The 13799-nt window shown below is 42.6% G+C and overlaps 2 protein-coding genes across 4 annotated transcripts in view; both read left to right on the top strand.

Annotated features, from left to right (window-relative positions):
* The first annotated feature begins 6745 nt into the window (after positions 1-6745).
* On the top strand, positions 6746-7813 carry LOC118783545 (gap junction delta-2 protein-like). Its single transcript, XM_036537468.1, has one exon. It carries the CDS (start codon positions 6746-6748, stop codon positions 7811-7813), a length of 1068 nt encoding a protein of 355 aa, XP_036393361.1.
* A 4607-nt stretch (positions 7814-12420) lies between these two features.
* Positions 12421-13799, top strand: part of LOC118783277 (unconventional myosin-XVIIIa-like) — a 103141-nt gene continuing 101762 nt past the window's right edge. For all 3 annotated transcript variants that reach the window (XM_036537060.1, XM_036537059.1, XM_036537057.1), the window contains exon 1: positions 12421-12542. The gene's annotated coding sequence lies outside the window, so the exon portion shown is untranslated. The remainder of the gene's footprint in view (positions 12543-13799) is intronic.

Raw genomic sequence — 13799 nt, 5'->3', positions numbered from 1 at the left:
AACGGGAAGTTAAGGAAATATAAAAGGCGTTTTTCAAAGAGTAAACGTACGGGCATGTGTGGTTAGTGATCTCCAACGTTAAAGCAACGCATGAAGCAATTAATGGATAAGTGCAATACTTGATGAAATTGTTGGTTTGAATGGTAAGGTCACTGCGTGTTGTCACAGATTTTTTTACTAGTGAGACCCGTGAAACACTAGAGGGCGCAGTTTTAAACAAGAGACAGTACGTCTTGGAACGTATGTTTCTCAGTTAAAATTTATTTCTAAGCAGAGTAAATTTCTGACTGGAATGTTCCAGTGGATATACCCTTGACTAAAAGACTAATTCCACCCCCTATATCCATATGACACCTATTTTTTGCGGGTTTTGTTTTATAAGGCAACTGGCGGATCTTGGGGCTGAACTGTGATTGTCATAACACCTCAGGGCATCGTTTAAAATGTTTGTCGAACATGGTTATAATCCATTACAACTTTAAGTTACCGGCTAGTCAATCTTGTGAAGAGCATGTAAGTTACTGCATTCCAACATTTTACCGGCGGACGGCATGATACGGCATCTGGGAAGTTGAAGATTTGACTGAAGGAGGGCGTTGCTTTAACCGCTTCAGCATGGCAGTGAATTTGTGCTTCTTCGTTATAAGGGGATGCCATGTGTAGTGTGACTGTTGTTGTAGTAAGGAATCTCAAAGACCTCATGCACAAAAGACCCTGATCGGAACTGTACCAAATTTGACAACTCCAGCTATTAAATCACCTTCGTTATTGCACAAAAAAACAGTTCCCATGTGATGTTGGCAGCTTCTCAGTGTTGGTTAGGTCCATTTTCTTTTGGTTTTTGTACTGGTTCACAGCACAGTTGTGGGTGATGGTACATTCCAGTTTTATTCAAATAAGGTTATGTAATGCTGTTTTTTTTTCCATTTTCAATAAAACCATTGTGTTACATATCAAAGTCTACTAGATCATTCATAACTCACACTGACTGAATCTGATGGAACACTCCATGGACCCCAAACATGTGAGAGTGCAGCTACAAACCTTTAGTTGATAACAGCTGCTGTAGTACTGCAGTTTTGCGATTGGTCTGTAACTAATTGTGGCAAACTTCATGAACACATTTGCAACTGATTGTCTGAGGCTATGGTATGTAATAAATATTTAATAGACGCAGGTGTGAGATCATAAAGTGTCAACTCAAAATTATGAAAATTGGCTGAAATGTGTTCAAAAGACTAAATTTGCTGGACAATATGAGCAGTTTTTTTTAGAGGAAGAATCTTATCCAATATATGAATTCTGAAGGAAACCCCAGTTTTTCCAACAGGTGACATTGAGTCACTTCTATTACTGTCTGCCATTGTGACCACAATGCTGAATTGTGTTTCAGCAGGTATGTAAGATGTGCAGAAATTCCCTGCTAAAACACGTAAAGAATCCTCTCTACATACCAACATGAGTGTGTGGCAGCCTCCGTCATAGGCAAGGTATGGAATGGCTGTATTTATTTTCTATTGCTGGGTCTAAATTTGCACACAGACACACATTTACTGTGATAGACAGCAACAGGGAGAGACATGATATCCCCTCAGCAGTGCTCCTGTTCAGCAAATCCTTCAGCAGTAAAATCCATGTAGAAACTGCAATGAGGCATCTGAAGGAGAAGTGTAAAAATAAGTGGAGAGTAGCTCACAAAGTAGAGTCCCACATTTATGAAAGAATGCTAGTTTATGCAGGAAGGGCATTAAACCTTTGGTAGTGTACTATTTAACCTTATTTCATGTGTTGCCAAGTACACCTGCTACTGTGGGTGGGTAAGACAGAAAGGGGTGTTACTTTCTGGCAATATGAAAGGGTCACTACAGGCCTTGTGAGCACCATGGGGTGGCCTTCAATATCAGGACCCTTCAGCAAGTGCTTTAATATAGCTTTGAAAGCTATTGTGTGAAAAAGCAAGCACAATATTGTATGTGAATTTGAGCATTGTCCAAATATGTTCACATGCATGCACAGATGGTAGGTTCAAGGGCACAAACTACTGCTTTGGATGCAGGCTCAAAACATGGTTTGTCAAGCTCTGTAATGACCCAAAGGCTTGGGGAATGTTGGACTGGTGACCGCTGGTACTGCTCCTTATCAAGGCAGCACCGTACTCTAGTTCAGACCTGCACCAGACAGGCCACTGGGTCATTGATCCAATCGCTCAGCCGCATGCAGAGCACCCAGAGGCGTTGATTTGTGACACGCACACAAGACCTAATCCAGCCTTTCAGGCTAACTGCTCATGGCAACAATTGAATTCCCATCCCAGCAAAGCATTGGGCTGCGACCCTGCTGCTAACCAGTCTTGTTTGAGCCGCACAGAGACCGGGCAGAACTGTGGCAGTTGATTGAAGAGGTTTTGGCTTTTAAACTGGGCAGCGTGGACTGAACCTTTGGGGGATTTACAAATCAAGACAGGTAGAAGAATGTCATGAAGGACTAGAGGATGTCTTGAGAGGCGTGACCAATGGGCCTTCGGGATGTAGAGGGAAATGGAGACGTAAGAATTCCTCTCACAGTTTAAATCAATGGACACTTGAGACCAGTGACCACAGATGCGCCCTCCATGAAGGTTCCTCCCTCTGGTTCCTTCTGCTTTTAATGATTTCTAGCAGGCCAGGGATTGTAATGCATGCTTTCTTTGAGAGCTTTGCACAGGGACACAGACTGGCAGTAGAGACACTTTGAAACTTCTTGTAGGCTGGAATGAACAGCACATACACAGACTCACTGGACAATGCAGCTGGCAAACAGCAGGAAAGCGTCACAGATTTGTGTGCGCAGAAGCGAACAGATGATTCTTGATAGATCTCAGGATAGAAAAGAAAGATATCAGCACACATTCTTTCATCAGACTTGTGTGTTTTCCCCACAGCTGTTTTGGCAAAGAAATGGAATGAGCATGTATGCACACATGTACATACATATGTATACACACGCATATACATACATACACACACACACACATATATATATATATATATATATATATATATATATATATATATATATATATATATATATATGTATATGTATATATATATATACACACACACACACACACACACACACACCATTTCAGCAGTTTCAGGCTTCCAGTGTTTTTTTTTCCGAATGTTGTCCGTCGTGGTATTTTCTCCAAATGAGTAAACAAGACTGTGTTTGTAAATTAGCGCCGTTGCTATCTTTTTCCAGTATGTTCAGTGGGCTCTTTGTGCTGGCATGTCAGCGGTGAATTGGGGCAGGTGTCCCTCTTTGTCCCTTTTTGTCCCACTGTATATTGGGGGCTTTGTGTGCATACAGTTCAATAAGGGCTCCGGATGGCGTGAGCCCGTATCGGTGGCCTTCCATTCTCCTGCGCCTGGCTCAGCAAGGCTCCGTGACGTCCGGCCGCCGCTCTCCACCGCTAGCACAGTGATGCGGACTGCGCACTTTGGCATTTCTCCAGATCTGGGTTGGAAAGAAAACCGTTTTCCAAAGGTGAGTGTGCCTCCAGGGTATCTACCTGAATGTTTGTGTGTTTGTGTTTTGCCTGTACGATGGCATGCTCTTTTTGTGGTGGAACAGTGCAGAGAGAATTTTGGTTTAAAAATGTCCTTTATATCATTATATCAGTAATAATAATAATATCTATCTCATTCTGTTGCTAGTATCTCTATCAGTATAAAACGTCTGGGACTGAAGTCCTCTGGGAAGTGTTACAGATAGTCTGACTTGACCTACAAATAATTGGGAGCAGTTAATTTTATGCACTTTTACAACTATTCTAAATGTTCTCTGTTCCCTTTAATCTATACTGGCACTGGGAGCATGAGACTGCCCTTTGGAGGAAGATGTCATTACTTAAATTAAAAAAAATCAGGAGAATGAAAAGGCAAACAAAACTGCATTGCAAAATTGCAGAACAATGTTTATGATTAAAATACCTTTAATACAAAACTGAGTTTATGTGCATTTTTTAAATATCACATATATATAAAGGCTTTTTTTGCAGTTTTTCCATCAGGTGCTTTAACATGTAATGCTGATTCAGTTCCTGCTGTGGATTGGCACAGTTGGCTTGGACTAAACTACATCTTGGCTGTCTGCTTAAATGTAGGCTCTGTGTGTGTTTGTGTGCATACACACACATATGGTATGTGTGCATACACACACATATGGTGTGTGTGCATACGCATACATATGGTGTGTGTGTATGTCTGCGCATGCATACATATATGCGTACATGTAAGTGTATGGGTATGTATATGTGTCCATGCATATATTTGTGTATGTACTGTATATATTATGTGTGTGGGTATGGGTCAATGAGCATGTATGAATCCGTGTAAGTGTGGGCGTTGGTTAGCATTTGATTATGTGTGTGTCTGTCTGTGTGTGGGAATATGTGTATGAACATGTATGCATGCGTATTAGTGTGGGCATGGGTGCGCATATTATTGCGTGTGTTCGTGCTTGTATGTGTGTGTGCATGTGTGTGCATGTGTGTGTGTGTGTGTGTGTGTAAGTATGTGTGCATATGTGTGGGTGTGTGTGTGCTTGCCTGTGTGTGCATGTATTTATACAAAGAAGCTGGATTCTCTGCCTTTACCGCTGAATGTGGATGTTTGAGATCCCAAACCCAAGCCATGCCAAAGCTGGCAGCCTTCCCTCTACTTCTGGCACATAGATAGGGTCTGCCCAAACAGGTCTCGGCCAGTTTGGTGTTCCTGTTTACCTGCCAGTCAGGCAACCCAGGTGATGAGAAGATACGACTAAAACTTAATTACAGGATGCAGAGGTCAAGTCTGTGACTAACTGCAATAGTCCCTGCTTCTCTGTGGGCCACCGGTACCCAGCACTGGAAAGGGACTGACCTTGTGTACCACCTTTCTTGTTTACTTCCTTTCCCCCTACATGCTTATCTCATCACTCTTAGGCATCATACTCATGTGCACAGTATTATCTGTTGAAAAGCACAGCCAGGAAGGCATCTCTGCAAGACAATAAAACCCACAGAAAGTGTTTGGTTGGCTACACAGACGCCATTTTCAATCACTGATCTGCGCTACCTAAACACCCTTCTTGGAATTCATTCTCAGATGACAAGTAAAAATTGAGTTCCAGCTCTGAACAGATTAGAGTGAAACCATAATCGGAAGGAAAGCAGATCACTTTGCAGAGGCACAGGCTCCTGGTCTTGATTTTTTGTCTGTGGTGCAGGAGGATTCTAATTTGGAGGATTTGGAGTGCAAGACTGGGTTTAACATCCGCTTGCTGAGTCTCCAGCCAAAGTCTGCTTTTCGTCGTAGCAGTACATCCTGACACCATGCTGCAAGGCCTTTCAGCTATTTTGGGGACCATTTTCTATGGTGCCAGCAGGGAAATCATTTTCCACTTCCTACTTATGAAAAAATCTTTGAATATGTTTAATGTATGTGTGTATAAACAACACACACACACACATTCTTAAAACATGCAGAGCTATGATTAATCACATTTAGAATGAAAGAAAGAATTTAGAAAGAAAGAATCATCATTGGCTCCTTTTTGTTTCTCATGAGTGGTAAAAGATTATTCAGAACAGGTAAGTTCTTATTAAATAGCTCTGAAAAACAAATTGCAATCAATAAGCATTAGGAAGCCAGACCTACAGGAATAACAATGTATATTAGGAGGAGAATGGGTGTGTTACTCATGACACATGACATACACATTAATGCTATTTTTTATACATATTAAAGGTTTTTCCTTCTCTCAATGAAGGGCCAACAGGAAGTCCATGGTAGGGCATATTTGGACCGTTGGTCACTAGTTGAATACTCCTGTATAAGTGTTCTGAATTAATTAGGTATTTTGCGAGACATTGTCTGCTTACACCAGACTCCTTTTGAGTGGATTTGAGATGTGCATGATCCTCACACTCTGACATAGGCCAACAGAACAAAGGCAGTTTATATTACATCATCATCAAGAGCAACATACAATTTTTATCCATTTATACAGCTGGTTATTTACTGAAGCAATTGTGGGTTAAGGACCTTGCCCAAGGGTACAACAGTCATGCCCCAGCGGTGAATTGAACCAGCGACATTTTGATTATAAACCCTGCTCCTTACCACTACAGCACACTGTTTAAAATCACTGAGGATTTTGTGCCTCGGCTATGTGTGATTCTTCATGTTAAAGTGTCCCTATCCATACGAGCACCTTCCGACACAGTATACAGTGCTCAGTCTAACACTCTGTGCCTGCCTTGGAGTCCAGTAGATCTGATATCAGATATTCATTCAAACTAAACTGCATCTGGACAACAGTGTGGTGTAGTCTGGCTGGGGAGCAAGACATGTTGGAGATGTTATGCTGGTGTATCTATAAGTGTATTCTCTACAGAATTTCCTCAGTAAATACAGAGCTGTATAAATGGATAACATGTAAGAATTGTAACTTATGTAAGTTGCTGGATTATGTATGTCCTCTGGATAGGAAATGAATGAAAAATGTGAAATGTAAACGATGCTGTTGCATTCAATCAAACTGGATAAGCATGTCTGCCCTATACATGAAAAAATGAATAAATAGATATGTACATAAAAAGGTGAAAGAAAGAAAAATGCTCACTACCATCAGGTCAGATGTGTGTTTCCTCTTTAAATATTTAGCACTCTAGGGCCAATATGATGCTCTGCCACCCACTCTGTATCCCTCTCCAGGCTGAGGAATGGGAGACTGGTCCATATTGGGCCGCTTTCTAACGGAGGTGCAGAACCACTCCACAGTGATCGGCAAGATCTGGCTGACAGTGCTGCTGATCTTCCGCATCCTCCTGGTGGCGCTGGTGGGTGATGCTGTGTACAGTGATGAGCAGTCCAAGTTCACCTGCAACACGCTGCAGCCTGGCTGCAACAACGTGTGCTATGACACCTTCGCACCCGTCTCGCACCTGCGCTTTTGGGTATTCCAGATTGTCCTGGTCTCCACACCCTCCATCTTCTACATCGTCTATGTGCTGCACAAGATCGCCAAGGATGAGAAGCAGGAGATGGAGAGAGCGCAGGCCAGCCACCATGTCGGCCGGGCTGGCGAGGGCGGGGAGGAGGACCTGGAGGCGGGCCTCCCCCTCGAGGAGACGTGGACCCCCCATGACAGGGAGTGTGCGGAGCAGAGCCTCCTGGAGGGCAGTGCGATGGAGGTCCGCAAGGACCCCACCCTGCTCTCCAGCCAGGTGCTGCTCATCTACATCGTCCACGTGGTGCTGCGTACCATCATGGAGATCACCTTCCTGGTGGGGCAGTACTACCTTTTCGGCTTTGAGGTGCCGCACCTATTCCGCTGTGAGACTTATCCCTGCCCGACACGGACCGATTGCTTTGTGTCCCGTGCCACGGAGAAGTCCATCTTCCTCAATTTCATGTTCGGCATCAGCCTCGGCTGCTTCATCCTGAATGTGGTGGAGCTGCACTACCTGGGCTGGGTCTACACCTTCCGCGTGCTCTGCTCCGTCTGCTCCACCTGCTGCCGCCCGGGGCGGGGCCCTGCAGAACACGTGGGGCGCTACGCCGACCACAACCCCCTCCTGCTACAACTCAAGCACTCCCTGAGGGGGCGGCTGGTCCTACAGACTGCCCAGCCCCTGTCCCAGGCCCACCATGCCCCCGCCATCTCCTTCCAGACTGACTCCACTGTGGAGTGCACCTCCAAGAGGAGCCCCATGGATGACAAGGAGCGCACCAGAGTGAAAATGGCTGCCCTGGCCAGGCTGGGCCGCGGGAAGAAGTCCTGGCTGTGAACCAACCACACTTTTATCCATGCCAAAATTTTTTGTTGAAGTTATTCTTTCTTTTCTCTTACTTGGTTCTTTTACCCCCTTTATTGTAATTATTCATAACTTATTCATGATAGGCTGTTTTTGAGTTTCTGAATTTCTGAGGAAAGATAATTACAGGAGTGGTGTAATTTTAAGGAATTTCTAAGAGTTTTTAGGAAAATGTAAGCATTCAATATTTGTTTACATTTTACAGGTTTACATTTTCAGATCTCTGGTTTTACAGCTTTCCTTCCACAGGGAGTTTTTGAAAGTCATAAATGCACTAGAGCAAAAAAATGAAATTGTGTGCAAACAGAAAAAACTGCACCTGTTTGATCAAAATCTGTTTCCAGCCAGTTTTTCATCTAATTTCATATTAAGCTCAGCTCCTCTCCAAGAAAGCTCTAAAGTGCCATCTCCTCAGACAGATTTGCATTTTCTGTGTTTTACAAAACCACAGTGCCTCTCCGTGGATTTCTCCCTGAGGACGCAGTTCTGTGTGATGGAACCTCACAGGAAAGAAGGGTGTTTGATCAAATGACAGCATTGTGAATATGCTTTATAGGTTGACGAGCAATTTATTAAGTGAAGTGTATGTGTATAGAAAAACACAGGAAAGTAGAACAACATTCAGAAAACAACACAGTGAGAAGTATTCAGCTGTCTTTTCATCACCTTGAACAACTCTGGGGAAAAAATATCCAAACCTATCAAAATGGTTTCTATTTTTAAGATGCTTGTGTACATTGATGATGTTTCTATACATGTGTGCGCACATGCTGCGCACATATGCTGAAATAGGAGTTGCATTTAGTATCTGATCTGGCTGGGTTTGGTACAGTCAAGTAAGGGCTACTTTTTTACACATTGATTTGTCCATTTAGACGTCCATGTATTTTTGCTTTCTGTTTGTTGAGAATTTTAGACTTACTATGTTAAATTTGACAAAGAAGTTTGTGTGCCCATGCGCTGTTGATCTTGGGAGAAATAAATGCTGTTTGCAGAAAGACCTTATTGTTAGTATGTTTATAGAGCTCATTTGTCTTCCTGTACTCCCATGTCCATGGAACCCATTAGTTAAATAATGTTGACTGTCAGCTTAAAATCAAGCAAACGTCAAGACTCACACGGAAGAAAGCACAACAGCCTGTATTCACTGTTGAGAGGAGGAAGCTTTGACCCTTTGTCCCCTGATGAAGCCCATGAACTGGCAGCAAATAATGTAGGGCAGAGGACTCTGATATACAGATACACTAGCATATATATAGTATATATATGCACACACACATATGAGTGATACAGCTCTGTCTGTGCCTTTGAGTGTTAGAGAGAAAATCCAGGGGTAGGGGATGGGGGTGGGGGGTTGGGTGAGGCTCAGAACATAAACGTGTACACATACACACACATATACATGCACTTACATACACACACATACATAAATGACACCCTTTCAACAGGACACTTACACATGTACACACATGCCCACCCCGCAGGGTGTGAAACCCAAACATACTCTGTAAACACAAGGGGGCGCTCCCCACCTCCATTTTTATCCTCTCCTGACCTGATGTAGACACTCAGCCGTCAGTCACTGTTTCCCTTCTAGTTTCAATACCTTCTTCTTCATTTGTGCCTCTTAGTTCTCATGGGATGAAAGCTTTAACAAGTAGCAGCTTTGTTTGTCTTTTTTGTACTGTCTTAGTCTTGTTTTAGTATTTATTGTGGCCTTCCATGTGCGTTCTAGTGCGTTGACATTATTCTGGGACTAAACTAGCTTCTGCCTTAGTTTATTTGTGTGACAGAACTTCTGGCATTGACGTTTCTATTATTACAAAACGTATTTCTTTGAGTTAAAAAAAAATCAAACGGGAACACGTTCGTTTCATACGCCATGGCAAATTCATGACAGAACAACAGGGGGAAGCAGAGCTATCGCGCTTGCCGTCTTTGACGTGAGTATGAATGTCACACAGTCCTAAAGCTACCTGTTTGGGGGTCCAAAAGAGATTTAACCGTAACGCCTAGACAGCTGCTGCAGATGTCGTTGTTCAGAACTATTGGAACACAATTCTTTTCCCAGTCTGTCGTGCCACAGACTCTTCCCGTGCGAATTTGGGACAGTAGACCAGATCCTCTGTAGTCTATTAATGGTACTAGGTAGTAATGGTCTGCTCAACCGTAGCTCACTTTTTACATTTCTTCTGGTTTTACACACACACACACACTCACACACACATATAACCAACAGAGTCTTTACCCATGTTGAGCAAAAAAAAAAAAGTCACCGTAGTGTGCTGGAGTCATTTAAACGCACGCGAAGACTTGTTTATTTGAGGGCTAAGAATCATAAGGAATAGGCTGCAGTTAGGTCTGCTTGATACACTTAATGACGCCATTTCCTTTCATTTATTTCTAATGGGAGTTTTTTCCTTGTCCTCAACTCCTCAGCCCTAATTGGATGATTAAAGAGGACTATTTCCTACGTTCATATAGGCTACAAATGAAAAATTTAGTGTCGGAGGACTTCAATGTATTTATTAAAATGTCTATGTGGATTATGTTATGCGGTAAACCAAACCTTGAATTAAAAACGATTTGGTGAACGTAAAATGCCATTTTGACAACATCAAACATTACGCTATGTTTGCACTCTAGCGTCTCTTGGTTTGGGGTGTGTGAATCGTCTTCGGTGTAAAGATCAATTAGGCCAAGTATAGTAGCGAGAAGCCTGATGGATATTTTCTTCTGGATGCTGAAGCGAAATGGGGCGTTATAAATGAGGCTTGATAACTTACGTTTTATTTAAATTGTTTGGCACATTTTCTTGTTCCTGTATATTTTCTTATCGTGATCTAAATGAAATTTTAAACTTCTGTGTATGCAGCTAGAGTTGAGAGTTACTCATGAGATGTTTTTGAGAATCAAGAATGTATCACATATATTGATTGGAAAATTAAATCAGTCTTTGATATCATAACTGGTAGGCTATCATGTGATTATTCTATAAATTAGCTATACCCGTGCCGTGCTGCCTCCTTAGGAAGGCACACGCCGAGCATCTCCTTTTTCTCTGCTAACCGTAAGAATAAGAATAAAAAGTACAGATTTCTTGCGAATTGTGATCACTGGCCTTTCTTTCTTGTTATTTCAAATCGTCTACTTGAAACTAAAATGTATATAATGTTATACACATAGTATGCAGTATATGAATATCTGGAACGATATTCGATAAAACGATAAAAGCAAATATCCAAATGAATAGGTAACGTGGACCTCTAGCCTATGTTTGAAATAACGTTTCAATCTTAGCGAAGGTCTTCAAACAAAACAAAACGTACCTGAAGTGGTCAGTATTTGTATATGATGTTCTATTAAATTAATTAAAAATGACATCATACAAGCTGTTTTTGCTATGAAGCTGCTTGAAGATCACCTTGATACCGCTCATGCGGTAGCGCAGTCAACGCTCCTAAATAAATCAAATCATACAACCATGGATTGACTCACGTTGATTACTTTGACTGTTTCCACGATACTTGGTGTTGTTGGTTCCTTGCCTGTTCGCATTCGTTCCCACACATCTACTTGGTTTTGGACAAAATCTTAGACTTAAATCTTGGTGTAGACTGTAGAGTTTCTATTTTCCCAGGCGGGTTTCTTTCGTTAAGACTGTCATAAGTCTGGATTTTTCCTCAAAATATTTTATGAACTAAGTGCTTTGTTGATAAGCGCAAGGAAAGAGATCCACTGTATACACATTCTAACAACTGGTTTCATGAATTACGCCTCAATATTCGACTGGAATTTTAAGACACGATTGTTTTCTTCTGTAGGCTACTAGGTTGGAATCCCACGCATTTGTAGGGGTGTAACGGTGTGTTCAGGCCCTGCCGTAAGTTAACTTGTGCAACCTGACTAGACAAGGGAAGCCAGGCATACTACCTTACATCACAGTCATTAGATCACAGAATCCAAAACACATCACCATACTACACGTAAAATAAACAGATATCATGCGTGGCGATTAGTTTCGCTTCATTTACTTGATTGAGGCTATATAAACGTTTTGTCCTTCAATGCCACACGTGTTAAGACGGCTGTCTACTATAGGTATCGATATCACTTATTAGTCCAACAGTTGCCAAGAGCCCAAATCATAGTATAACTGTTTTTACCAAAATGATGTATTTACAGTTTTACAGTAGCTATAACTTATAGCTATATACACGATTGCACCATGTCCCGACCACCATGTTTACCTGTGATGGATAAAAATGTTAGTTACCTTCACAAGAACCATTGTATTAACTGTTACTTTTTAATATTACACTCGTCTATGGCCATAAAACAGTTATGATGATATTTAAATGAGTTTCCTGTAGCCTACAGTTTCTCAAAAGAAACAAATGACAGAGTAGCGTCTTGTCAGCATTTAACGGCAATTACCTGGCTATAATAGCACTGGTAATGATACTGTTAATCACAGGGTGCTCGACTGCAAGGAGGCAGCATTTTCGCTGCAATTTTCCGATCCGTCCAGCAGGAATCACTGTAGCTACAATCACAGTTGCGTCCCAGCTGCACAGTCTTGTTTCGTGCCGAAGGCAGGCACCCGGTCAGAGCGACCGCTGCCGTTATAGCGCTCACACACGCTTCCAGGGACAGGGAACTAGGAGTGTCAACCAACCACAGCTGCCGAGTACTGCAAACGGTGAGTCTCAGGCTGCTTGCTCTAATGTTAACTTAGATATGCGATTTGCCGTCGCTGCTTTGCCGACCAGCTGCGTTGGAGTTATTATGCAGCGATCTGGCTACTTGCCTTGTGGCAGCTGAAGTGAGCGATGTTTTTGAGCCAGACTGATGTTGGATGTAAAACGAGGGCAAAGAAAGAAACAGAGCTTTAGCCTATTGGCTTGCTGGCTGTTCTATAGCTGTTCCAGCACTGGCTACTTTCAAACTAGCTGATCGCTAATTACAACCTATGTAGACATGTAAGGAAAAAACCAACGCTCCTTTGACTTACAGAAGATATTCGTTGGTTGGCTGGGCAGCACATTGGGTAGCTTGACAGGATAACTCACAAACGTTTTTCGTACAAAGTGTTCTTTTCTGATGGCCAAAATTGATGGTGAGGAAATAGCCAGCCAGCTAGCTACATCCCCTTTTTTCTTGGGAATCACACCCTTCAGATCCCTTTGTGAAATGCGTTGTGAAAACCGATTCGTCAACAGCGTGCCATCTCTAGCTATTATCGTGGGGAAATAATAAGTCTTTTGTTTTATTGCTTAAGGTTTCTGCGCACGGCTCTCACTGCCTGCAAATAAAGCGAAACATCTGTAGCTGGCTCGGCAAACCAGGGCAGCTCACACCATTACAAACCTCAAGGAATTGGAGGAGCAGGCATGTAGCTATAGGACGCAACTATTAGCTGCACAGCGCGAGGGTGTGTAAATTATCCGATTAATTTATTTACTGATGTGCATGCAAACGGGGTGGACTGCACACTCCGCCGTGCAAATGTCTTATTATGCCACGTATGTTATTAAAGCTGAAACAGGTAAAATTCCGGTGTGAGCTGTGCCAGGGCGTTCAGGAAGTAAATCGCCCTAGTGCCGTGCCCTGATTGGAGGATGATCTGAAGCGCCTGGAATTGCAGAGCCGAATATGAATCATTTTAAATCATTATTCCAGGTTAGCCAGCTCATACGGTAATGGTAGCCTACGGGGACATAATCCGAACCAGATCAAGTCTTAACACCTGACCTGATGTGAGTTTCATGTCGTACCTGATAGCACGGTAGCTCATAACTGCTACCTGAATTTGCGCATTAATTATTAATATGCCGGCAGGAACGAGTCTGACCTCAGACGTACCAACATTTACCAGCTTTTTGTACCAACACAGTCCACCGCCACTGCACCATGCTCTCACACACAGAGTTGGCGACCTGCGTCTTTGAGCAAACAG

This window comes from Megalops cyprinoides, chromosome 9, assembly GCF_013368585.1.
Source record: "Megalops cyprinoides isolate fMegCyp1 chromosome 9, fMegCyp1.pri, whole genome shotgun sequence".
NCBI lineage: Eukaryota > Metazoa > Chordata > Actinopteri > Elopiformes > Megalopidae > Megalops > Megalops cyprinoides.
This window is presented reverse-complemented; position numbering and strand designations above follow the sequence as displayed.